This window comes from Amblyomma mixtum, chromosome 3 (genome assembly GCF_055824585.1).
Source record: "Amblyomma mixtum isolate Tamu chromosome 3, ASM5582458v1, whole genome shotgun sequence".
Taxonomy (NCBI): domain Eukaryota; kingdom Metazoa; phylum Arthropoda; class Arachnida; order Ixodida; family Ixodidae; genus Amblyomma; species Amblyomma mixtum.
The window spans coordinates 434,082,748-434,107,364 of NC_143014.1; the positions used below are offsets into that span (position 1 = coordinate 434,082,748).

General features: G+C 46.8%; 2 protein-coding genes across 3 annotated transcripts in view; both read right to left on the reverse strand.

The window, feature by feature from the left end:
- LOC149358170 (polycystin-1-like) overlaps positions 1-19,788 on the reverse strand; it is an 80,594-nt gene extending 60,806 nt beyond the window's left edge. Inside the window, exons 1-2 of the mRNA XM_089585090.1 lie at positions 18,281-19,788; positions 783-971 (exon numbers count right to left, since the gene is read on the reverse strand). Coding sequence (XP_089441216.1) covers positions 783-971; positions 18,281-18,377 — 286 coding nt within the window. The 5' untranslated portion in view covers positions 18,378-19,788. The remainder of the gene's footprint in view (positions 1-782; positions 972-18,280) is intronic.
- Positions 19,789-23,708: 3,920 nt separating this feature from the next.
- LOC149358171 (uncharacterized) overlaps positions 23,709-24,617 on the reverse strand; it is a 44,702-nt gene continuing 43,793 nt past the window's right edge. For both annotated transcript variants that reach the window (XR_016291932.1, XM_089585093.1), the window contains exon 2: positions 23,709-24,283. Coding sequence is in view for 1 of the 2 variants with exons in the window: in XM_089585093.1 (XP_089441219.1) it covers positions 24,093-24,283 (191 nt within the window). In the remaining variant the exon portion in view is untranslated. The remainder of the gene's footprint in view (positions 24,284-24,617) is intronic.

Here is a 24,617-nt window from a genome sequence, read left to right on the forward strand (position 1 = left end):
CTGCGAGGAAACCAATATTCCTGCTTGGATCTGTGGTAGGTCTCGCAGTACCCCAGATGGCGGAGCCTGTCTAATATGCTGTTTCGCTCACCTAGACGAAAATTCTCCGCGCAGAAGACATCAGTTTTTCGCCGATTCCGGAAATTCAGGCAAGAATTGCGATGTTTAAATTATTTATTGATAAACGCAGACTATCATAAGCTACACTATGGCCTGTGCTCAAGCCCAAACAGGCAAGTAGTTTGTGCAGGATAATTTTTTGCAACAAAGACACATAAAGCCGAACGCCCTGTACACACTGCCTTACTAGCCTAAATTTTAGTGCGAAAGCATTACTTAATACGGTCCCACCGAAAAAAATTGCGTGAAGCCTCGGAGCAACTCGGATAAGTCCGGGTTTGTTCGGAGGGACTCGGGTAAGTTCGTAGAATGGGGAAGATGAAGAACGAGAAACACGGTTGCGCGCACATGCGGATGCTAGAAAGAAGAGGCAAAAAATGAACACATGCTTTCGCATGTCTACCCGGTTTAACTACGCTAAAATACTACCACTTTTTTTTCCTGAGTTAAGATAACCGCTCTTGATGACAATGCGCCTGCAGCTCAGCTAAACTTATAATTTGGGCTAATTGGTTCATTGACTGAAAAGAGGCAAATCATCGCAACGAACAGGGACAACAGCTAGAAAAACAACACAGCTATCCCGTACTTACTGGAAAAAGACACGTGTGCTTTCGCTTGATTGCTATATACAACGATGTTTGAGGAGGTCTTGCACTCACCGAAGGGGTCGTCGGAGCAGAGACAATAGCGGTTCGACTGGATGCCCGAGTAAGGCGCCGATATGGAAGCGCACAGCCTCTGACAGTGCCCTCCGTCCATGCCCTTGGCTGGGTCGTAGCCGCCGGGAGACAGCTGGAAGTACGACGCCGAGTCCGAGCGCAGGCAGTCTCCGTTCTTGAGGGAGCCCGCTGCACGGAAGCGTCAGACGGCGATCTCATTGTTGCTACACGAGCACAGTTTAAAGGTAATGCGGAGTAAGACGCCGCGAACATGGAAGTGGTACTTTTTAATCGATGAGGAGAAACTTAAATCCCGCGAAATTTGGTGCAGCTACGGCCAGAAGTTGCACTAAGCAGATTTAGAAGATGTGTTCCACGGTACGCTTGCTTAGCCGCTGAGCGGGTGCTCAAGTGCGCATGCGCAGTACGCTCAGTCCCTATACTTTAGACAGAAAGGAGTGAAAAAGGAAGTAACCTCTCCCTTTTATAAAAGGAAGTGCTTTAGAGGGCGGCAGTCGCGACAACAGAAACGAATACTGCCGAACACGTTGAATTCTTGTTCTTCACAGCGTAGGGAGAGGGAAAACTGAAAAATCGGCCGAAAACCGCCACTACCACGAACAAATTCAATTTTTTTTTTAGCATCAACAATGATGTGACAGAACTCGTGATGCAACGGGGTGCTAGCAAAAAGCCTGTAACGGCTTGACAAAGGCTAGCACCCCGTTCACAGAGCAATACAGCAGTGGACAAAAAGTGATAGCGATATAAAGAAAAGCAATATATATATATGGCGACGGCTTTACATAATCATAAAAACACGTTAAGTGATAGGGCTAACATTGCGGGTTCATAATTGTAAGTGTTAATGTCTTGAGTAATTACACATACACTGATTGATAGATCACTTGGAGGTGTTATCAGAACAGTTAAGAGCGTGTGGTAGTGTGTACATCAGCATTTGGCGGCCATAGTTAGTACGGGTGTGAGGAATCTTCCATGTCTGACTGCTTCGTGTGCTATATGCTTTCGCAAATGGAGACAGGGTCGCAAGGTTTTCAAGGAAAGGGTCATTATTTAGATGAAAGGCATGATGACGTTTTAACAGAAGTGGTGCACAGCCGGGTCCAGATGAATCAGACAACTCCAAGTGCTATCCATGTTTTGCCTAATCCGTGATATATTACCCAGTCTCTGGGAAATAATTATGTTCAATTAACAAGAGTAAAGTACCACTAAAGCAAGAACAAAGTGGTATGACCTAAAGAGAGTTAAATTTTGATTCCCTTTTGCCAAAGCAGTTTTATTGGTCATCGCCAGACTGCGCTACTAACCGCAACGGTCCTGCCTAGTCGCACTGGTGGGAGGATTCCCCAAAAATAGTGACAATTTGCATTGCGAGTACTGCGCGCCGTCACAACGCGTGCGCGAATGGCGTCCTCATGGTGATCTGCACGTGCGCACTGACGGCTCGCGGGACGCGGTAAGCGGTAGCGGTACACGCTCCTGTTCTGTGTGCACTCGCTACGCTTATGCTAAGCTGGTCAGAGTACGCGGAGAGGATCACTGAAACGGTCTGTTAAAACTATCTCATGCGAGGACCATCATGATGCGAAGACTAAGCACTGAGTGCTCCCGTTATCCACAGAGCTTTAAGGTCCAATCTGTTGAGGTAGACGCCCCGATGTGAAGCAGGATTTGCAATTAAATGTTAATGAGAAATTACCTCCCCCTAAGAAGGTTCCCCTAAACACCGTGGACATACTCTCTCCCCACTTCGAGTTGTTAGTCAATTTGTCCCCGTTCTGCCATGTTCTAGCCGTCCTGGTTAACTGAGTTGTTAAAGCGACCCCCCCTCCCCCTCTCCCCGCTTCCGGACCAATCATCTGAAATAAACAGCTAGTGAAAGGAAAATGATAGGTGTAACGTTAAGAGATCGGAAGAGGGCGGAGTGGGTGATGGAACAAACGCGGGTTAATGACATCCTAGTTGAAATCAAGAGGAAGAAGTGGGCCTGAGCAGGGCATGTAATGCGAAGGCAAGATAACCGCTGGTCCTTAAGGGCAACGGAGTGGATTCCAAGAGAAAGCAAACGTAGCAGGGGACGGCAGAAATTTAGGTGGGCGGATGAGATTAAGAAGTTTTCGGGGATACAGTGGCGGCAACTGACAAAGGAGAGGGTTGATTGGAGAGACATGGGAGAGGCCTTTGTCCTGCAGTGGGTGTAGTCAGGCTGATGATATTATGACTCAGCACAGCAGGTTGCGGCGGCAGTACGCGCTATATACTAAAATTATACTATTCATGGCCATCTGTGGTGCTGAATAAAATCTGGTGATTGAGGCGTGTACGCTGGTGGCTTGGCTGTTAATCTTTATGCCAGTGTATGTGGCGGGATAGAGGCTCGCCCTTACTCTTCCTTTGCACTTGGGGCTTCCTTGTGTGGACTACAATCAGCTGTCTGCGAACATGCAGGGCACTTTGCGTTTGCAGCAAATCCTCTCGCTCTTATTTTGCGCGCAGCGTAAACGACATCCTCAGTCTAGCGCAGGCAGAGCCAGCGCTTCCTGTATTGTTGCAATGCCAGCCGCTTCGCGATGGGAACCTTTCGGGCGCCCCATTTCAGTTAGTTGCCGCGACGCGGAGCTAGCCACATAGAGTGGCTAAAGAGTGGCGCTTGAATCGGCTGTTTGTACCGATCTCGGAAGCTGCATGCAACGATGCAACCGCTTGCGGCTGCTTCAGTTCATCCGGGCTCCGTCGTAGGGCGCCACCAACACGCTACTCTTCCTCACGGCCCTGCAGCCGGCGCGAAGGCTAGCCGATGGGGGAGAATAGGAAAGGAGGATAGATGAGGGTCTTGATCGGTCGGGACAGCTGCTTCTGGTTGGCATTGAGGCGCCGGCAGCGATTACTGGTGCTGTGTTGCGTCACGTGGTACCATTTGACAAAGAAAATCGTACGGTACAGGCAAAATACCTGTTACGTTTAGACGAAGCCCACTGCTTAGTTGAAGAAGCGGCCTCACTAGCCGAGAAAGGCTACTTTTAAAAGAGATAAGCAGTTTTGAGCATATTCAGTTGGCACCATGTCTTCGCAAAAGGTCAGCCACACACAACGCGACCTGCGATAGGGACTAAAGCTTTGTATTTGTCCGATTTGTGGCGTTCCCATGATCTCAACTGAGCACTAATCCGTCGGATCAAGCACCCTCTTGCTCTTGCTCTATACTCCATTATTGTATTAGAAAAGATTCCCTCTCATGGAAAGAAGAGATTTTAGGCGGCGGGCAAAAATCGCCTACATGGTACTCTGTGCGGGGAAGGAAATGTGGGAGAGAAAGACGGAAGGTGAAAGGCACAGAAGATAAAATTTAAAAAGTCAAAAAGGAAGAAACCTAAATATTAAAAAAATTGGGCGTCGAATATAGGCTGAAGTGCATCAATGAGCAATTTCAGAGGATGTTACATGATGAAGTGCAATGACTTGCAAACGGGCTCAATATCGTACTATACATCTCAGCAATTATAGTGCGGTGGGTTAGGAAACGACGTGAGTTTGTACGATGAGAGTTTGAAACGACGTCAGTGGCAAACCGTCATAAACTCAACAGCAGAGTCATGTAACCCGATTCGACAAAGTGATTTGTTTTTTTTTCTTTTCGCCAGGACTATGCAAAAATAACCAATGAAAATTACGTATTATTATGGAGCGCGCAGAAATAGCATAAGCAGGTATGAATTAATTTGGTTTCAATCAAAGTCTACGTTATTTTTAGGATTTTATGACGTGAGATTATCACCGTTAGTTACCAAAATCTCGGCAGCGAGAAAGACGCCTGGCAGAGGATAGCATTGCCTTTCTATCCTCGGCCCGGCATCCTTCGCGCTGGAGTAAATGTATCTACCAAAAACAACTCGCCCAGCACTAAATTCTTGTTACTTACCGAAAGGCTTTTACATTTTTTATATGTTTTTCACTTGCGGTGTCAATACAGGACAAGAACGGTTTGCAGCTGTTTGTGAGAAATTCTTGGAGTAGGCGGGGCCTACAAGGTCTAAAACTGTAGTTCCATTATGCAGCCCATAATAGAGCACTGCACGGGCCTCCTTCTGAGGCCCATGCCCGGCCCGGGCCCGAGACCTGAAACTCGAGCCCGGCCCAGGCCCGCGGCTACAAGCCCGGGCCCGGCCCAGGCCCGCTAAATTATCGCTCTAGCGGGCCCGGCCCGGCCCGTGAATCCCGGAGTGAAGCCCAGCCCGGGCCCGGCCCGGCCCGTCTCACAGTAACGCTTGAGATATACTGCTCACTCTGAGCAAGTAGACTGCTACTACACCGTTAAGAAACTGGCCGACAAAGGTTCTGAAACCACAGTTTGGCTTGCAGAAAGTTGGTTCTTTTTAACCCAGAAGGAAGTGATAAGAGCAGAGCTCTCTAAGCCCGTCTTTTGGACAGTGATCTCGTGTAGGTCCGCAAAGATAAACTCGGAAGTTCCGAGAGCCAAATAAAAAGGGTTGCATACGCGCGTAATAGACTACTTTGCATTCCCCCATTATTTTAATCAGTTATATTTTGCCACCCGGAAGTATAAAACATTAAAGCTGCCTAGCAAGCATTGGGATTTGAAATTACTATTTGAAATTACTCATGCTTTTGCTACAGCCATAAACTCAAAAGAGCAAATAGATGTCATTGCAATAGATCTCTCCAAAGCATTCGACAGAGTGTGTCATGGCAAACTTTTACACAAATTGCATGAGATGGGTATCGATGTACAAATAATTAATTGGATTCAGGCTTACTTAAATAACAGGGAACAATTTGTACTAATAGATGAAGAACGATCATCGACTTCATCAATATCCTCTGGTGTTCCGCAAGGGTCCGTTCTGGGTCCTTTATTGTTTTTATTATATATTAATGATATTGCGAATGACATATACCCTCTCGTCGAAGCGCGCTTGTTTGCTGATGATATTGGGTTATTTTGTCGCGTAAAATGCCTGCAAGACCAGGTTCTCTTGAATGACTCCTTGAAGGTTGTGTATGATTGGTGTGTGAAATGGGACATGAGCATTAATTATGATAAGTCAACTTCTATGATTGTGTCGAACAAAAAGACTCCATTAGTGTTCCCATACATAATTAATAACAGAGAACTAAAGCGTTCTAGTAAATTAAAATATTTAGGTATCACGATTAGCCATGACTTAAACTGGAGTGATCATGTGCAAAACATTTGTGGAGCAGCTCAACGAAAACTTGGATTCCTAAGGCGGAAGCTAAAAGATGCACCATCGGATGTCAAACTACAAGCATATAAATCAATAGTAAGACCAACTCTGGAATACGCAAGCATAGTTTGGGATCCGAATCAGAAATATCTTGTAGAAAAGGTTGAACGTGTTCAAAGATTGGCAGCAAGGTTTATATTTTCGTCTTACCGAAGAACGCAGTCCGTATCAGAACTTCTATTACGAGCACAGTTACCAACATTCGCTATTCGCAGAAAAATTGGTAGACTAAAGTTTTTTTATCAGCTTTATCACAATATTTGTTAGTTAGTTATATGGGGTTTTATGGCGCATAAGCAACTATGGCTATCATGCGCCAAACACAAGGTTAGATGATGTTATGTCAAGTGTACAGAGGTTACATTATAATAGATTTAAAACATTGGCTTCCCTTAGAAACTTACAGACAAGTGAAAACTCGACAAGTGTTTGCTCGCCTAAAAGTAATGCGGGATGAAATGGAATGTGTTCATTCTAAAATACCGTAAAAAGTTTTTTCTAAGTTCTTCGAGACGCGAACAAGAAATTAAAATGTGATTTACTGTGAGCTCCTCACCACACATTTCACACAGAGGTCTGTCTTTTTTTGTTAATAAGAAGTTATGGGTGATGTGTGTGTGGCCTATGTGTAAACGACATAAAATTACTTCGATAAAACGTTCTTTATGACGGAATGATTTCCATTCTTTAAAAATAGGCTTTACAGTATGCAGCTTGTTGTTTCCTTCATTTTCCCAAGAAGCTTGCCATTTGGCTCTTAGTTTGCTATGCACTAACTTCATGTAATCCCTAGGAGGCAAATTCACATGTTTTATTTCCATGGTTCTGGCTTGTGCAGCACACGTGTCGGCTCTCTCATTATCCCTAATGCCAACGTGACTGGGAACCCAGCAGAATTTTATAACATGTTTTTGTGCTGTGCCCTTTACTATATTGTGTATGATGCTTCCAATCAGTGGCTCCGTGGAATTTTTGGAGTTTAGTGCTGTAAGGACGCTCAGTGAATCTGTATAAATGATGCTCTTTTTGATGTTTTCATTTGTTATTTTCTGTACCGCAACACAAATGGCATAACACTCCGCGGTGAAAACTGTAGCACATGAGGGCCGTCGTACTGCATTTTCATTTTTTCCTTGTATTACTGCGCTTCCTACATGAGCATGAGTTTTTGACCCGTCAGTATAAAATGCTGTGTAATTTCTGTATTTTTCTTGTAGTGCTAGATATTCTTGTATTATATGGTCGTGTGGCGTACAGGTTTTACTGAGGCGTGTTAGTGTGACGTCACACACTGTGGGGAGAGTGTACCACGTGGTACACTCTCCCAGTAGAGTGGTAGTGCTTCGTGTCTTGGGGCAATATTTTTGATTTCATTTAGTATGTTCAGAGTTTGACATTTTTCTTCGAAGCGCAAGAGCAACGGCTTAATCGCATGGGGCTTGTTGTTGAAGAGCATTCGGGATGGGAATTTCGTGACAATTGGGTAACAGAGATGTTTGGGCTGTGAAAGGATTTTTAGGATGTATGTACAAGTTAGTGCAGTTCTTCGATCTTCTAAGGAAGGTTCATTAGTTTCCACATACAGACTTGCTATTGGGGAAGTTCTGTAAGCACCGGATGACAGCCTTAAACCAAGATTGTGGACAGGATCCAGTCGTTTTATGTAGGACCGTCTTGCTGAGCCATATACTATGGACCCATAGTCTAACTTAGAGCGAATCAGAGAACGATATATATGTAACAGGGAAGCTCTATCAGACCCCCAGCGTTTTCTTGATAGTATTTTCAGCACATTGAGGGCCTGGGAAGCTTTTTTCTTTAAGCTGTTTATATGTGGCAAGAAAGTGAGTTTTTTATCGAAAGTTATCCCTAGAAATTTGTGCTCTTGTTTGAACGGTAATGGGGTTTGGTTTAAATATAGTGTGGGGCGGCCTGTAGGCCTCGTCTCAAAGAGAACAGAACCGCTACTGTTTTCTGAGGGGAAAATCTAAATCCGGTTCTATCTGCCCAGGTAGCCAGTTTATTTATTGTTATTTGTATTTGCCGCTCACAGGTAGGTATGCTGGAAGACGTGCATGCTATTTGGAGGTCGTCTACGTAAACTGAGTACATGATGGATTTTGGGATTACTTTTCCTATGGAGTTCATTTTGATGACAAATAAGGTCGTGCTGAGGATGCACCCTTGGGGTACACCAGTTTCTTGGAAAAAAGTCTTGGAGAAGGTTGCGCCTAGGCGGACTCTGAACGTGCGATTGGTCAGGAAGTCGCTCAAACAGCTCAGCATCCTGCCGCGGATACCTAGGTCCGCTAGGTCACGGAGGATACCGAACCTCCACGTGGTATCGTAAGCCTTCTCCAGGTCGAAGAAGACCCCGATACAGTGCTGGTTGTGGATGAACGCTTCCCGGACTGTGTTCTCGAAGCGGACAAGGTGATCGGTTGTGGAACATGTCTTTTTAAACCCGCATTGATGTATATCTAAAAGTTGCCGAGACTGAAGCATGAAGGTTAGTCTGATGTTTAGAATGCTTTCGAATGATTTTGCTATGCAGCTAGTGAGTGCTATTGGTCTGTAACTGGTGGGACTAGTTGGTGGTTTGCCAGGTTTTAGGAAGGGTACTATGATGGCTTCTTTCCATGCATGGGGGATTTCTCCACTCATCCATATTTTATTGAAAAATTTTAGGAGAGCCTCTATGGCAGTCTCAGAGAGGTGAGCAAGCATAGCATAATGTATATTGTCTGGGCCTGGTGCTGTCTTTTTACCGGGTGTTAGTACTGTGTTTAGTTCCTGCATTGTATTAAGCTGATTGTAGTCTTCATGTATGCATGTTCTGAAGGGAAGTTTTTGTTTTTTTACTATTGTTTTGTGCTTTTGAAATGTGTGTGTGTAGTTGGATGCGCTTGAAACTGTGGAAAAATGCTCACCCAATATGTTGGCCTGATCTTCTAACGTTGTTTGAGTACCGGGCGTTGTTAGCATTGGAAATGTAAAAGGAGTAAAATTTCCAGTGAATTATCGTACCTGCTGCCACATTTTCTTTGATGATATTGAGCTGTTTATGGAGGATATGTACTGTTGCCATGATGCCCTTTCTGCGTTGCGTCTAATGTATCGTGTTTTGGCTCTAGCCCTTTTGAAAGTGAGCAAGTTCCCTGCAGTGGGATATCTGCGAAGGTTGCCCCAAGCCTTGTTTTGCTGCTTTTTAGCTAATGTGCATTCATTTGACCACCAGACTTTATGTGTTTTTCGTGCAATTTGAGATATTTGTGGGATTGCTTCTATTGCTGCAGATGTTAAGCATGTCAAAAATTTTTCATTTATTTCTTCTATCGTAAGAGTTTCGGCATATTCTTTTTCTAGTTGGCCTTCGTTCTGAAAAGTGCCCAATCGGCGAGGTGAATTTTCCATCTCCGTGGCTTCGTAGGGAGGATGGATGTCGCTGATGTTAGCTTTAAAACCGTAGGTAAGTGATCACTTCCCCGAGGGTCGTCTAAAACATCCCAAATAAAATCATTAAAAACCGATGGTGATGCAAACGCTAAATCTAGGCAGGTCATTTTTCCAGAGCTGGGGCAGCAGTACGTTGCTTTTCCTGTGTTCATTAAACATATGCTATTTGAAAGAATAAAATCATCGATGAGCTGACCCCTGGAATCCGTATGCTCACTTCTCCAGAATGAGGAGTGTGCGTTAAAATCCCCTATTATTACATATGGCTCTGGCAACTGTTCCAGAAGTTCTACTAGGTCATGCATGGCTATTGTGTTGTGTGGTGGTATGTACATGGAGCATATTGTTATTGTTTTATGGCTAATGATGTTTACTGCGACCGCTTCTAAGTTCGTCTTTAATGACACCTCTCTTGGAGGGACATCGCTTTGCGTAATGATAGCGACACCTCCTGAGAGTCGGCTAGCTTGTACTCGGTCTTTCCGGAAAATATTATTTTTTTAAGATGTTTGTGTGCTGTGGCCCAAGGTTCGTTTCTTGCAGGCACACAGCTGTAGGTGCCATTGTTTTGAGCATATCGGTTGTGTCTGTGTAGTTTCTGTGTAGACCTCTACAGTTCCATTGTATTAGATACGCCATTGTGATAAGTTGGGGATTGGGGAAAGTTACTTATTCTCAGGAGCAGTGATTCGTGGTTTCCCTTTTTTCTCTAGGGAGTCTCGCCGCCGCTGCAGCGGTGGCGAACCAGGAGTTGTATCCATCGCCACTTTCGTGGCGCCGGATTTCTGCGGAGAATCCGCGGATGCGTGTGCTTTAGATGTCAGCGGACTTTCGCTGACATCCATCTCCTCCACGGTGGACGTGGAGGATGCTTCTTGTTTGCGATGGCCCGTGGCCTTCGCATTTGTCTTTTTTGTTGGCACCACTGAACCAGGCTCTGCTCCAGGGGCAGAGTCTCTTGGGCCAGCAGGTGCCTTCTTAGAGGGGTGGGGCGACAGGTCCAGTTCAGCAGAGCTGTTCTGGGTGTCTGTCGCCGAGGATGCCGCTGCTGAAAGTGGGGCCTGAGGGCCTCCGGCGAGGATCGCGTGGTCTTCTCGAGAAAGTTTCAGCCCTGTGAACTGTGTCACCGACTTCTGTGGTGGGGACTTGGGTGTCGACACCAGGTCCACCGGATAGACCTGTGTGCCGACAGAAACTGAAGGCGGCGGCGATCCCCGCGTCACCGCTTCAGAGTATGTCCCTTTCTGTTGGAAAGAGACGCGTTTTTTTGCCTCAGTGTAGGACAGGTTTTCTGTGGTCTTCAAAGTTATAATTTGTTTTTCTGTTTTCCAGACTGGGCACGACCTGGAGTACGCGCCATGTGCGCCATTGCAGTTGATGCATTTTGGTGTGCGTTCGCATCTTTCTTCTGTATGTGCATCTTCTGCGCATGTGATACAAGTGGGTTTGCCCCGGCAGGCCAACATGCTGTGTCCAAAGCGCTGGCACTTGAAACATCGTCTCGGATTCGGTATGTATGGGCGGACTTTACAATGGAGGTATGCGGCGTGGATGGAGTCAGGCAGAGTTGTGCTATTGAAAGTTAGTACAATATGTTTGGTCTTGATTTCAGCATTGTTTCTCCGGATGGTTATTCGTCGGGCTGCTATTACTCCCTGTTCGGCTAGTTTTTCTTCCATTTCAGCATCGGTACTCTGTAGGAGCTCATATTCAGATATGGCGCCCTTTGAGTGGTTCAGGGTGCGGTGCGGGGTTACCTGTATGCTCATTTCTCCAAGATTCTGTAGTGACATCAGTTTGGTGCTGTGTTCTTTTGTGTTTATTTCTACAAGGAGGTCTCCGGTTCGTTGCTTTTTTGCTTTGTAGTCTTTGCCTACACAAATCTTTAGGGTGTTGGCGATGACAAATGCAGATAGGTTGGCTACCGGTACATTAGTGTTTGAGTGAAGCATAAAAAACTTCGCAAACGTTTCTGGCTTCTGTGGACTCAGTTTCTTCACATCGGTGCGACCCCTTTTCGGGGGCCGATCAGATTTTTTTGCAGATTTTTCCATACGGCATGTATAAACTAAGGGTTCCTGATACTTTGTCGCCTCTGATTCACCCTTATACACAGAGGAAGGTCCCGGGACTCCCCGCCTGGTAGACAGACGAGGAGCCCATCGGCCGAGGATTGACCACTTCCTCGACCGCCACCGTTCAAGGTTTCTTCCCTCCACCTTTCAACCTATCGCCACGGTACGGATGACAGCTTCGGTATGGGGGCTAAGGGTCCGTGGTGGCGCCAAGCACCAACACCTCGTTACACAAGGTGCCCCTGCGGGATTTATCACAATATGTTCAATCTGGATTCTACCTTGTACTTGCGACCACCCGGTAGACTGTCATCGCGTACTAACCATCCCTTCGCAGTTATGTCATACATGCCAAGAGTTGATGTGTATAAGTTTTCGTTTCTGCCTAAAACAATTATAGAATGGAAGAACCTTGACCTACACGTATTCAACGAAACTTGTTCACTTGAAACTTTTGTAAAAGAGCTGGAACTGTGTTGTACTCACTGACTATACCATTCCCACCCTGTAACAGCCCGCAAGGGCTAACAGTATTTGAAAAAAAAATAACATTTTTTTAGTGAACGCGATCTCACAGGTTGAACTCATATCCGAACTGGCCGCCTTTGTATTTTGAAGACTATAAGCGTCCTAAACTGATATGTTCTTCCCGAATGCGTTTCTAATAGTGTATAAGTATGTTTTGGGATGACGAACGATCAATGGCCAATTAAGACCGGTTGAATTTTACTCTTACTGGTGGAGCAGAAGATAACTCGCGAACCACGTGATAACTTACAGGGCAAAACACTTGTCATGACAACCAGGCTGAAGAAGCGCGGAGGGATAGATGTGGTTATGAAATTAGATTTACAAACTCTCGCGAGCTTTTGTGGCTATTTCATTTACGAGACGTTCAGGTCGGCTGATCAAAAAGAAAACCAAACGCACTTTAGTTTGTGAATTTTCTCATATGAGAAAAATATAGCTATAAAATAAAAGCTATGTTTTTGGGGCTTAAGAACCCAAGGGGAATCACGCTGTGAGAGACACCGAAGCAGAGGGCTCCGGATCATGTCGACCACCTGGGTTTTTTCAACAAGCAATGACACTGCAAAGTACATGGCTGTCATGCTTGCCGCCTAAATAGAAATGCGGCCACCGAGGCTAGGAGCAAACCCTGGTTCCCCGGCTCAGTAATCAAGCGCCTTGACCACTAAGCCACCACGGCGTGGAAATAAGGAAATAAATAAGTCAATGAGTAAAGCTTAGTTCTTTTTTTTTTCTCAGCGCGTACTATAACCCATAGCTCATCCGTGTCTCTGCTCCAATGCCGCAGTTGTGCACTTCACTCTGCAAAAGTGAATAAATAGTCGAACACCAGCCGTTTCTGTACGGACCCAAACCCGACACGGGTCCGCAGCTTTAAGCCCGAGCCCGGCCCGAGCCCGCAACTTCAGGCCCAGGCCCGGACCAGGCCCGGCCCAGGCCCGGCAAAACAGATCATGTCCCGGCCCAGCCCGGCCCGCGGGCCGGGCCGGGCCGGGCCCGGGCTTTCGGGCCGGCCCGAGCCCGTGTAGTGCACTAGCCAATAATAGCCGTATCAAAGGCATGGCAGAAAAGATCTTTGTTGTTTTGCGCCAGGTACCTTGTCTACCAGTGGTTCTGAAGGGTCACGACGCTTGCCGCAAGGAAACCCTTTACCACGCCTCATGTGATCGGCTTGCGCAGCCAGACGTGCCACAATAGACGCCGGAATATCTGTGTTTTGCTGGTAGCGTTGACTGAGTATGTTTTCAACTTGATCAGCGTGTAGTATAATCAGAGGCTGAAGTTCTCGGTTTTTAGAGCCAGAGCTCTACTCCTCGGCGTATAACTCCCGACTTCGTTGTGAATGAGGCAATGACCTCCAATGCCTCACAAGGTCAAACCGAACTTAACTGCGTGGTGGCATGGCCCAAGCCATGGTAGTGTGACCGCATGATCATATGACGATAATATGACCATTGGGTACCTGGCCTGGACCCCGCACTTAACTGCGTGGTGGTACGACCTAGGCTATGACCGTTTGACCATGTGATCGTATGGCTATGACCATTGGGCACCTAACCTTGACCTTGACATTTGATTTGACACTGTGGGGACCATGCTTAATAGAGCATTCGCTCGTATAACTAGGTTCAAGCCACGTTGAACCCCAGCCATTTTTTTTAATGCGATAGTATTCAGAGCCTCACTTTAAAAAAAAGAAAGCCTCGCCTCGCCTCAGAGCCTCACCTGGTCGTCGGTCATTAAATTTGTGCATTGACTGGAGAGAAGTGACTTTACCAGACCAGAAGTGACATCATTCTCGGTAAAGACATCAGCAGCTTCTAACGCTATCATACTGTCATGTAATTAGTTTTCCGCGTGAACTTTCTTATTTCTGAAAATTCGGTGGTCGTTTTTTGGTTTTTATTTTATGCAGTTTTCGTTTCTTTTTATTGTAACAATTCCCATGGAAGAGTTACCAGTTTGTTTTCTTGTGTGTGTGATAAATGTGGTACCCCTGTGCGCTTAAAAGCCGCATATAGTTTACCTTACTTGTTAGTTAGCAAGAGCAGTTTATGCGCCGGTAATTAACGTACAAATGAGAGTGTTTAAAGCAGTGGCTAGAATATGAAATGCCAACGACATTAAAAGGTAAATAGAACCGCAATTCTGAAACTGGGTCGCGCGGAAACCCAAACAATAATGAAAGAAAACAAGCGAAAACAGGGTAAATGTGAGCAGCATACATCATTACTCGTATACGAGTACAGTTGCCTAGCAATGCAATTGAAATCAGGCTTTTGTGTCTTGTCGCTTTCATGTTTGAATAAGTTTACCTACTTGTGATAAATACAAGTGTATTTTGTGTTTGCGACACACTGCTGAATTAATCTCTGAAGGAAGGAACTGTGGAAGCAGAAAACGCTCCACAAACACAAAGTTTCAGATTTGAGACAAGAAGAAAGCCATCGTAGTTGGTGCCCAGAAGGAGCCCGATAGGCTCCGATGATGATGTCCGCATGTTGATTGCAGTGATAGAAGTGCCGTAGAGCCGTCGCGGAAGCCAAAACAAGACCCTTCATCGTCACGTGTATGCATGGTTTCTATTGCCGGATACAACTCAAGAACAAAGAGGCAGATGCCCTTCAAAAGAAGCTCTCGAGACAAAGGCGCTGACCGATTTTCATGACGCTGTGGTTAATAAGATATAGCCGTGTTCATTCCCATTTCATCTGGCACTCCTTGCGATTTCATGCTAGCAGGCCCAAGGGGATAGGTCAAGATGGGGAGGATTTGTGGAGGGGCCATTGGGTGGAGGGGCTCCTTGGAGGAGCATTCGCCGCTTCGTTCTTGAGTTGTACCCGACTGTAGTTGACATTGGCTTGTCACTGTAGCTAAGATTGTCAATCTCCTTACGTGCAGTGAGAAAACGCCTCAACCAAGTAAGGGTTCAGGCCGCCGCGGTGGCTCCGTGGTTATGGTGTTCGGCTGCTGACCAGAAGGATGCGGGTTCGATCCCGGCCGCGGCGGCTGAATTTCTTTGGAGGCGAAAATCTAGAGACCCGTGTATTGTGCGATGTCAGTGCACGTTAAAGAACCACAGGTGGTCGAAACTTCCGGAGCCCTTCACTACGGCGTCTCTCATAGCCTCAGTCGCTTTGGGACGTTAAACTCCCATAAACTAAACCAAACCAAACCAAGTAACGGTTCTGGCAAGGTAATGACAGCCTCGTAGCAGAAACGCTTCGCTAATCGACGAAACTCGACTAGATGCTGAGTCCTTTCGGTCCCTGCCCGGCGTGTGTCTAAAGTAGCGTAGCAATGCCTCAAAACGTACAATTGCACTGCTTAATCCAGCGATCCCGTTGTCTCAGCGTGCTCCTGGCTTTTGCCCATTGTACTTCTCTCTTGTGACCGATTGCAACTCGTACTCTATGCCCAGCAAGCTGTGGCGTTTATCGCAAGAATAATGACATTTTTTTTTTAAACCGAAGACTCCGACACCCATACAGCCCAGTTCGTGAGATGGACGAAGTAATATTACATTGTGTGCAAGGTTATTCAGCAGTATGCACGGTGTTTTGTGCCTACCTTCTCGCTCAACTTTTCTTTTTAGGCGCCTTTAGCTTTATCTCATTTTAGACCACAGCAAATGATCATTTCGCGCACAAGGTAGTATTTGTCAAATGTTTAGGGGAATCCCCCAAGGTGGAGTACATTTGTAATAAAGGAGTGATTACTCATTGACATCCACCCGAGCGCAGCCATACGGCTACAAAGCTGCATAGCTTTCCTCTGTAGGCGTATGGCTGCGCTTGGTTGGATGTCAATGAGTAATTACTCCCTTATTACAAGTCAGTATAGAAGAGAATGGGGGGGGGGGGGGGGGGGGGCGGGGGGGGGAGGGTTCTATTGACAACAAGAACTTCGCACTTGAAAAGTGGAGGTCGCTGTTGAGTTAGAGAATCCCACGCTTCTTGCAGATGACTGCTCAAGTAATTAGAATAAAAAGAAAAGTTGAGAACTACTGACGCCAACAAATAATTTATTTCGAACCCAACGTCTCGAGACGAGCACGGTCCGTTCTGCAGGGGGGATTGAAATGCGAGCCAGAAGTAGCAGGGAACGGCCTTAGATATTTTCCTCAACTTTTGTTTTTGTTTCCTCAAGGACTTACGTCGTAGATGTTCTCGTCAGAATAAAAACAGTAACGGCAGCGAGTGGTGCGTACAGAGCTCCGGACAAAGGAAGCATGTGCTTTGCGTGCCCGGCGTGCTGTCGGGTTGTCGCATTTTGCGGCCTTTCTAGTTCCGCGGTTGCGCTGTTTCCGAGGACGGCCATAGAAAAGCGCGTTTCAAATCAAAGCCCTTGGCGATGACTTCGGCAGACTGTGTGCTGACAACGCGTGCGAGTGTTCGCGTCCAGCCAAAAAGCAAGCTAAAAAGCTGTTGAACTGCTTGGCTTAAGCCACGCCCTTACAAAAATGGTCTATGACTGTTTGTGGTCTTCAAATATTCTATTTTGCCTTCCAAATAATATTTCCTTTTTCCTACGGCCTGTCTATGGAAAAAAAGTCTGCTATAATCTATGGCCATGAATCTACACATTTTCTATAGACTCTCTATAATATTTGTATTGCCCATAGACTGCTCTCTAGGATTTGTCTATAAAGTCTATGAACTGTCTATAGACTGTCTACAGAAATTTTTGTAAGTGCGCGATGATCAGGCGCTGGCGGAAACGAGGCGCCACCCACAGCGCTGATAGGTGGAAGTGGCGCCTTAGCCGTTGTTACTTTGCCTTGTGTTTTATATGTTTAATTTCTTAGGAAAAGGCGGGAAATAACAGAAATTTGGCGCGAAAATGAAAGAATGTATACCTGTATGGAGAACTAACGGGAGGTTGGTTTGGGTGGCCGAATGAGACGGTCGGGACGGACGGAGGTGTGGCTGAAGGAGGTCTCGCTTGGGGCAGTCTCCGGCCTGTTGCGTAGCGGCAGGCAAAGACGCCTTGCTTGGGGCGGGCTCTGGCCTGATTCTTTTGCCGCTGAAAGTCGAACTCTTAGATAGTTTGGAAAGTGTTTTCTATGCTGGTCATACCTAGCGACCCTTCGTAAGTAGTGTAAATAAATGTACGTAGTCTAAAGAAAGTCTCCTCTCTGCTTCGCAAAGTGCTGCCGGGTTAACGAACCGACGAAGAAGAAGAACAACAACATCGTAATTTAACTGCCGTCATGGCTTTTTCGTTCAGAAACCCTTCCCTGAATGAGTGCGACAGGAGAAGGTGACGTCGCTCTTCTACCTTCAATTCGTTTAGGCGACTTTTATACAGGAGTGACAGAGACACACTCTGCGAGTGGAAACCAGCCGAAATGATTCCTCTGACAAGAGCAGATCCTTGATGTGCATGACATAAGTGATGCGGAGCCAAGGAGGGCTCGGACACCACGAGAGAGAAACTAATCCGGCGAAGATCTGCCCTCTGACGAGCAGATGAGGACGAAAAGGCCGCGCTATGAACCAGGGTGCATGTTTGAATGTGCAAGGCACCCTGGCTAATCCCCCACTGGGGGTTAGGGCACTCCACAAGAGGCCAACAGCAAAAACCATGAGACGCGCTACACTGAATGCATCAAAGATGTAGGGTATAAGATTCCCCTAAGCTGCACTGACCAGACAGACCGGTGCTTGAAAGACTGGGCTCGCGAAGATGCTCTGATCCTAAAAACCACTACAAGGGACATTTCGCGCAGCACTGTAAGAAATGCCTCGGGTGCCTGCCGGTATTTGAGAATAAAGTGTTCCTAAAACAAACAAAGCCGAATCATCGAAGGCTAGTTAATCAGGAAAGCTGGAAGCACTATGTATCAGCGCAGTTTCAATCAATCTTCGAGACAGAGAGGTGGATATTTTGTTTCAGTATGCGAGGGGTTAAGGAAAAAGAAGCGTCACAGACCTGTAAATACAGCGGCGTAGGCAAAATAAACACGGTTGGAAGTTGACACTCTCCGTGCTGTATGTGCATCTTATGTGGTACTTTTGTCCTTCTTTGCACCGCATCCCATCTGTTCGCAAACATAAGCTGTGCTATGTCACAGCCGCGGTAAGCTCACACAATGCATCCTCCAACCGCTTCCTAACAATAGGAAAAAGAGGACTCTTACCATGTTGGATGATCGTCCCGAAGATGGCGATCCAAAGTAGCAGTTCCAGCCTCGAGAAGCTAGGGGCTCCGAGAGCCCCCCCTTTGGGTCCTCTCATAAAAGGGGTGATCTCTGCTCGCACTTGGTTTCTTTTGTCTTGTAGAGTTAGTGCAGCCGGAATGTCCAAGGCAAGTACTGAAGGTCCCGCTGTGTGCTCTCTATCAGATAACTACCGTCATGGCGGAGCGAAAAGAGCGTTCTTTGCGTCGGTAGCAGTGGCGGTCTTTACTCTATGCTTAGAACAAAAACACTGAAAGCCACGCCAAGCGTTCTTCAAAGCACTTTCGGCGAGAAACTTGAAACTTAGTTTACTTGACAGGCTTCTTTACAGAGTTCTGGCGTAACTTGTCTTATCTTCTGCGACAACTATTGTCTTCACAGTGCCTGATGATGAGCAGTACACGTCAAGGGTTGCGATGCCAAGTTTCCGACAGGAACAAGTTTTTCTTTGCTTGCGCAGACGGTCTAAGGGTGACCTTGACAGTCCTGTGAGCTCAGTCAGACCGTCTCAGAGTCTTCTTCTGTCAGATACGCACAGTTAGATCTATCCGTCCCTCTACACCGTTTTGTGGCGGGGTGACCCACAGGGCCGGGACACACAGCAAATCCTTCCACAGTCCCGAGCTCTGCGGTCCAACGTCGCGATACGTGTGCTCAGTGGACGACGAGTTCTTGCAGAACTGCGCTGCAGTGACACCGTGGCTAAAAGCGTGTTGCGCGCGCTCGAGCGCACTGTTGTGTCCTGGTCGCCCTGGAGACCAGAGCAACGCATGGCCAACCACGGTCGCGCCAAGGTCGGGCTGGCGTGGTGCGCTACGAATGGCGATGAGCTCAATCAACGCTTGTTGCTCGGCCAGTACACCTTCTACCGCGCTCTGTGACCCAAGAGAAACTGCATCGACATCTATGCAGCAGTGCAGCGTCCAACGGCTACCATGCGAGCAGCATGCAGCCGGTGCATGACGTCAGTCAGTGACGTCAATTGGCGAGCGTCTTGATTGGACATTGCGCATGACGTAAGCGAGTTTGTCGTTGTAAGGCGCGGAAGAACTCATTGTAGGAGCACCACAGCAAACACTTTGGATAACTTTTTTCTCGTTGTCATGAAGGAAGCCACAGTCTCCGAAAGCAAAAACAGCACAGGGGTTGTTTCTTTTCATTTTGTGGTGTCCATCAATGCGAAATTAGTAGCGTAATCACTTTTTTGCCTTTAAGTTAACTGATCAAAAAGTGCAAGAAAAAATAACCGCATGCTGCCAATGCACCGAACAAGTGACCAGCGAAACCCCAATGGCTGGCACGGAATGTGTTCGACCAACGTGGTAAAAGGGATGTTCGAAGCAAATATATCAACCTGATATTTTCGGAAACATTCTATGAAAATGCGTAATATATATGTATGAATGCGTTGGACAAATCGGCGCTGTTAAAGCGATGGACGTTCTCTCCAGTTCACACACTGAAGACATGTTAAAAGAGCCTCTTTCTTGTTATATTTTTATTTTGATGAACTAGGAAGCAGTCTGTTGTGAATGAGAATGGTGGTCACTTATCTTTTCGACTTATTGGGATTAGAGACGCTCTTGAAATACTGCAGCTACAACCAGAGTGAAAAGATCCTCTGAAAAAAAAAAAAAACTTTTTAAAGCAACAAGCGGGCTCCCGAACAAAGTTTACAAAACAAATATATATTCTATTGTGCCCAAAAACAAACCCAAAAGATAAACTGCAGGAACCATTGATGAAAGAAGGATTTTGCTGGTCGTTTGTTTTGCGTTGGGCTGCATCTGTCGTACTTTCATTATATGGCGCTACACAGCATCTTACGATCATCAACAACATGCGCACTAAACAAGATAAACTTGTTCCTGGCTGATCTACCTTCGTGCCGGCAGCCCGACTGTTCCCCGCGTCGTCGGTGCTTAGTCGCCCGACGACGACGCGATATATCACATCACGTCATACATCTCACTTTATACTAAATAATACCCTCTCATGGAACTGCTAATTTTGCAGTGAAACGCCAACTCGGAACTAAATAAGCCTTAAGCAAACATTAAACAATCACCGGGGGCACTTGAGGAATGCAACTGCGAGACGCGGGCTCGATCCCGGCCGCGGCGGACGAATTTTGATGGAGGCGAAATTCCAGAGACCCGCCGCGATGGCTCAGTGGTTAAGACGCTCGTCTACCGAGCCGGAGTGAGTACCCGGGTTCGAACCCGACGGCGGCGGCTGCGTTTCGATGCAGGCGAGACGCAAAAGGCGCCCGTGTGCTGTGCGATGTCAGTGCACGTTAAAGATCCCCAGGTGGTCGAAATTATATACGGAGACCTCCACTACGGTACCTCTTTCTTCTTTCACACCCACCTTCCTCCCTTCCCTTGCAGCGGGGTTCTGGTGTTCACCGAGATATGTGGGACAGATACTGCGCCATTTCCTTTCTACAACAACCAGTTTACCAATTTACAATTCTAAAGGCCCGTGTAATGTGCGATGTCAGTGCACGTTGAAGAACCACAGATGGTCGAAATTTCCGGAACCCTTCAATACGGTGTTCCTAAAAGCCTGGGGTCGCTTTGGGACGTTAAACCCACGTAAACCTTACTATTACCGCTTAACTCTTCGTATTTGTCTGCTTTCGCTGGCACCGTTTCCATAAATCACGAGTTTTTAACGCCTTAACTTTTCAGGCAACGCCACGTTTTCGCGTCGATGAGCCACCTAACTCTTTCTCATCAAAACGTGCATATTAGCAGAAAAAATACGTGTGATTTAATTCAGGGCTCGTTAAGGCCTACCATAAGTTGCGCACTCAACGCAATTCCGATTTGTTGCTGCGTTATCGGCACTCTGCGAAGCAATAACTTTCCCGCCGTTTACGCTTCGGGCGAGTCGCCATCGCGTAGGCAGCACTCTACTCTTCGGAATGAGCCCGCAGGGTGGTCAGCCTAGCGTGGCGGAGGGCCACCATTTAGGAATATACATTACGGGTGGTGGCCGAAGCGTAACCGGCGGCGCGGCGGGTGTGATAGCTGCCGCTCTGTTATTTTTTCGCCATTCCGGAACGCCGTACCCGTTCCCTGCGATCTCTGGCCGCTTCTTGCTTTCGCCGAATGACGCCCGCGCACGGGCCGCTGGATAACGTCACCCTCTCCGGGCGCACTGATGACGATGGTCGCGCGCGCTTCTGGCGTTAGTCGTCTTCGCCGCAAAGAACGGTGCGCGGTGTGGGGGGGAAGGGTTGCCGAAGCGCAAAGCAGGAGTCGCGACCTTCGCGCACGCAATGGAGCGAACGAACAGCGATCGGATCGAGTGAAAAGAGAACGAAGAACGTTCGTCCGCTCACCGAGCGCTGCTTGTCGTAACACCGGCGTGGTTCCGGTTGGAATGCATCCCGTTAACTTATGCCATTCGTAGTGGCACTTTAGCGTGTTGTTTAATGAAAAAACTTGCAAGGAGGGCACCACTGTGTAAGGGTAGGTTCAGAGAAAGCAGCTGTTTTCAGAAGTGGATATAGTAGTTTTTACTTGTTAGTATCATCACAGCTGGATAGTTTATTCCAAACAACTCAGAGACATATACTCCGTTTCACTCATAGCAGGCAACGCTGCGGAGGTTGCTGAAGTAGTGCGTCCGCGAAACTATATTACTCCGCCACGTATGATTCGTTCTTCTCGAAACTCCGTCATTGTTTGGACGAATACAAAGAGCGCTATAAAACGATGTAGTAGCATTGAAAATCACTGTCGAAGCTGTGAGGCGCTCAGTCTTCGGGCTCTCTGACCATAATTTTCACGGAGCGTGAGCTACTTTTTGGGCGCGGATTTAGTAGAAGCGATTCGCCCTACCAACCGCGTGTCATACCACCACGTGTACTTTTTGCTTCTCGAAATCTCGACGAGTCGCAGGACGAAAATGGGGCAAGAGGTAAAACGATGTCCATGAGGTGCCAGTCACGGCACTTAAGATTTGTCGCTGCGAAATATGTGTTCGCGTTGGATGTGTGGCGAACTACTTTTTTCACGCGGACTTAGCCTGCGCGAACAGGCGCGCTAGCTTTGGCAGCGTTGCCTGCTATGTGTGAAACGGAGTATAGAGGGTTGGCCAAAAGTTCCCAGGCCACATCTTCCTTTCTGCGACATGTCTACAGAGATATTGAGCTTCGGGCGATTAGTAGTTGCTCGGCTATATTGCTCAAAAACAGGCCATTTGGCCTGGAAACTTTTGAGTAACCCTCTATATGTTCAAGGGTTAGGAAGAAAAACCCACATAACAGTGGCTTGATGCCGCTCACCATTACTTATGTGTGTTCGGCAGCAAGGTGAACAGCAGTGACAAAATGCTACAGCAACATAAAAAAAAATCGATGAAAGAAACTCAAGGGCGAGTTCAGCAATCAAACTAAAATAAACAGTAATGGAATGTGACTAGTTCGCAACATTTAGAGATAACTTTGACGACATAAGAGTGGAGACATAAAAACAATTTAAAATCAAAGTTAGCAACGCGATCCAAAGGCAGACATTATTCAGGCGTATCGGATAAAATATTTGGGGATAAGGAGGAAGTTATTTTTCAAGTTAAGCCAAATTTGTTCAAAGCAAAAGGCTTCCAATCTCTAACGTACGCATTGCGTTCCGCTTGCACGAATTATGCACGAATTATGGCCTCCGGACGCTAACGTATTATTCGTGCATGTACCTGGAATGCAGCAGTATTTATTATGGTGTGTTAGGTGTGGCACAGTATTTTCTCGGAGGTTATAAACGTGACATGGAAAATGAACGCTGTAACGAATTTCAGTCTTGTATACGTATACATACGTTGCATACGCGCACGTTAAAGAACCGCAGGTGGTCGAAATTTCCGGAGCCCTTCACTACGGCGTCTTTCATAGCCTGAATCACTCGGGACGTTAAACCCCATAAACCATAAACTTTTATCTCACGATTTCAATTCCTGCACTTTCTGGATAGAGCCAAAATAGATCTTTTTATGGTGCCCAGAGCTAGTTACATAACTACTTCAATAAAACTTGGGTTGGTCCTAGTTGGTACATGATGTTGTGACGGTGTAGGTTGCGCAACCAAGGGACGAACCACGAAGAAAGACACAGAGACACACACTGATGAAGGTAGAAGAAGGGGAGGACACACAAAAAGAAGGGCCCACTGAACTAGAAAGGAACTTCAATAAAACTTGGGTTGGGCCTAGTTGGTACATGATGTTGGGAAGGTGTAGGTTGCGCAACCAAGGGACGAACCACGAAGAAAGACACAGAGACACACACATGTGTTAGTGCGCTTGTGTGTGTCTCTGTGTCTTGCTTCGTGGTTCGTCCCTTGGTTGCGCAACCTACACCTTCACAACATATCTACTTGTTTGTTCTAAACGGAACGCAAGGAGTAGGTACTGAGGCTAGTAAGTTGTGTTATGCTAACTGCGGCTTCAAAACTATGGTGTTTTAATCAGGCAACCAGCAACTTGCTGCCTAATATTATCTTCTGCATACATTCTACGTTATCTGACGTCGAAAAATAAAGAGAACAAAACCAGCAAGCGCACTGTTTTCTGGGCAAATGGTTGTTCGCTTTTGCTAACCGAAGAGCAGCGCATCCATGGCAGGGGAGCGTCTTGCGCCGACTGAGTCTGGAAAATATGGCTTCACTCAAGGGCAGCGCTGAGAAAGGGGTACTGCATGGAATACAGTGCTAGGTATTTAGCCCTTTAGCCCTACGGAAAAGACGGTTGAAGTGACTAAAAACAGCATTCATATCCGTCCGCTGTTCGCAGTTCCAAAGAAGCCGATGGCGCCAGGAATGCCTGAGTGCAGGAACCCGGCGGTGAGTACGGCATGTTCCCAGCATGTCCTTGGCGAATGTGCCCCGCTTCCAACTGGAGAACCTCCCACATGCCGGCAGTGCCTCGCTAGTTCCGTGCAGCGGGACAGAAGGCACCAGCCTGCGAACAAAAACGAGCCTGTTAGTAATGCAGTCCCACATTTCTGCACCGCAATAAAGCTCAGTCTTTCTGTCCTGCCAGGGCAGAAGGACATGCAGAAAAAGCTTATTTTGCCAAATAAGGTCAACAAGATAGCCCTTTTTTTTTTCTTTAGCCCAAAACAGCTACTACAGGACATACAAAAGTTGCAAACCGACAAGCGTTATTGACTGTTCATTCTTGCCATAAATCCTGTAGCAGTTTTCTCTTTCTGACGTCTGCTTTCTACTTCTTATTGCTGTTGCTTTTGCAACCTTTGCCTACACCAAACGTCTTCTCCTGCTATCTTGTACAA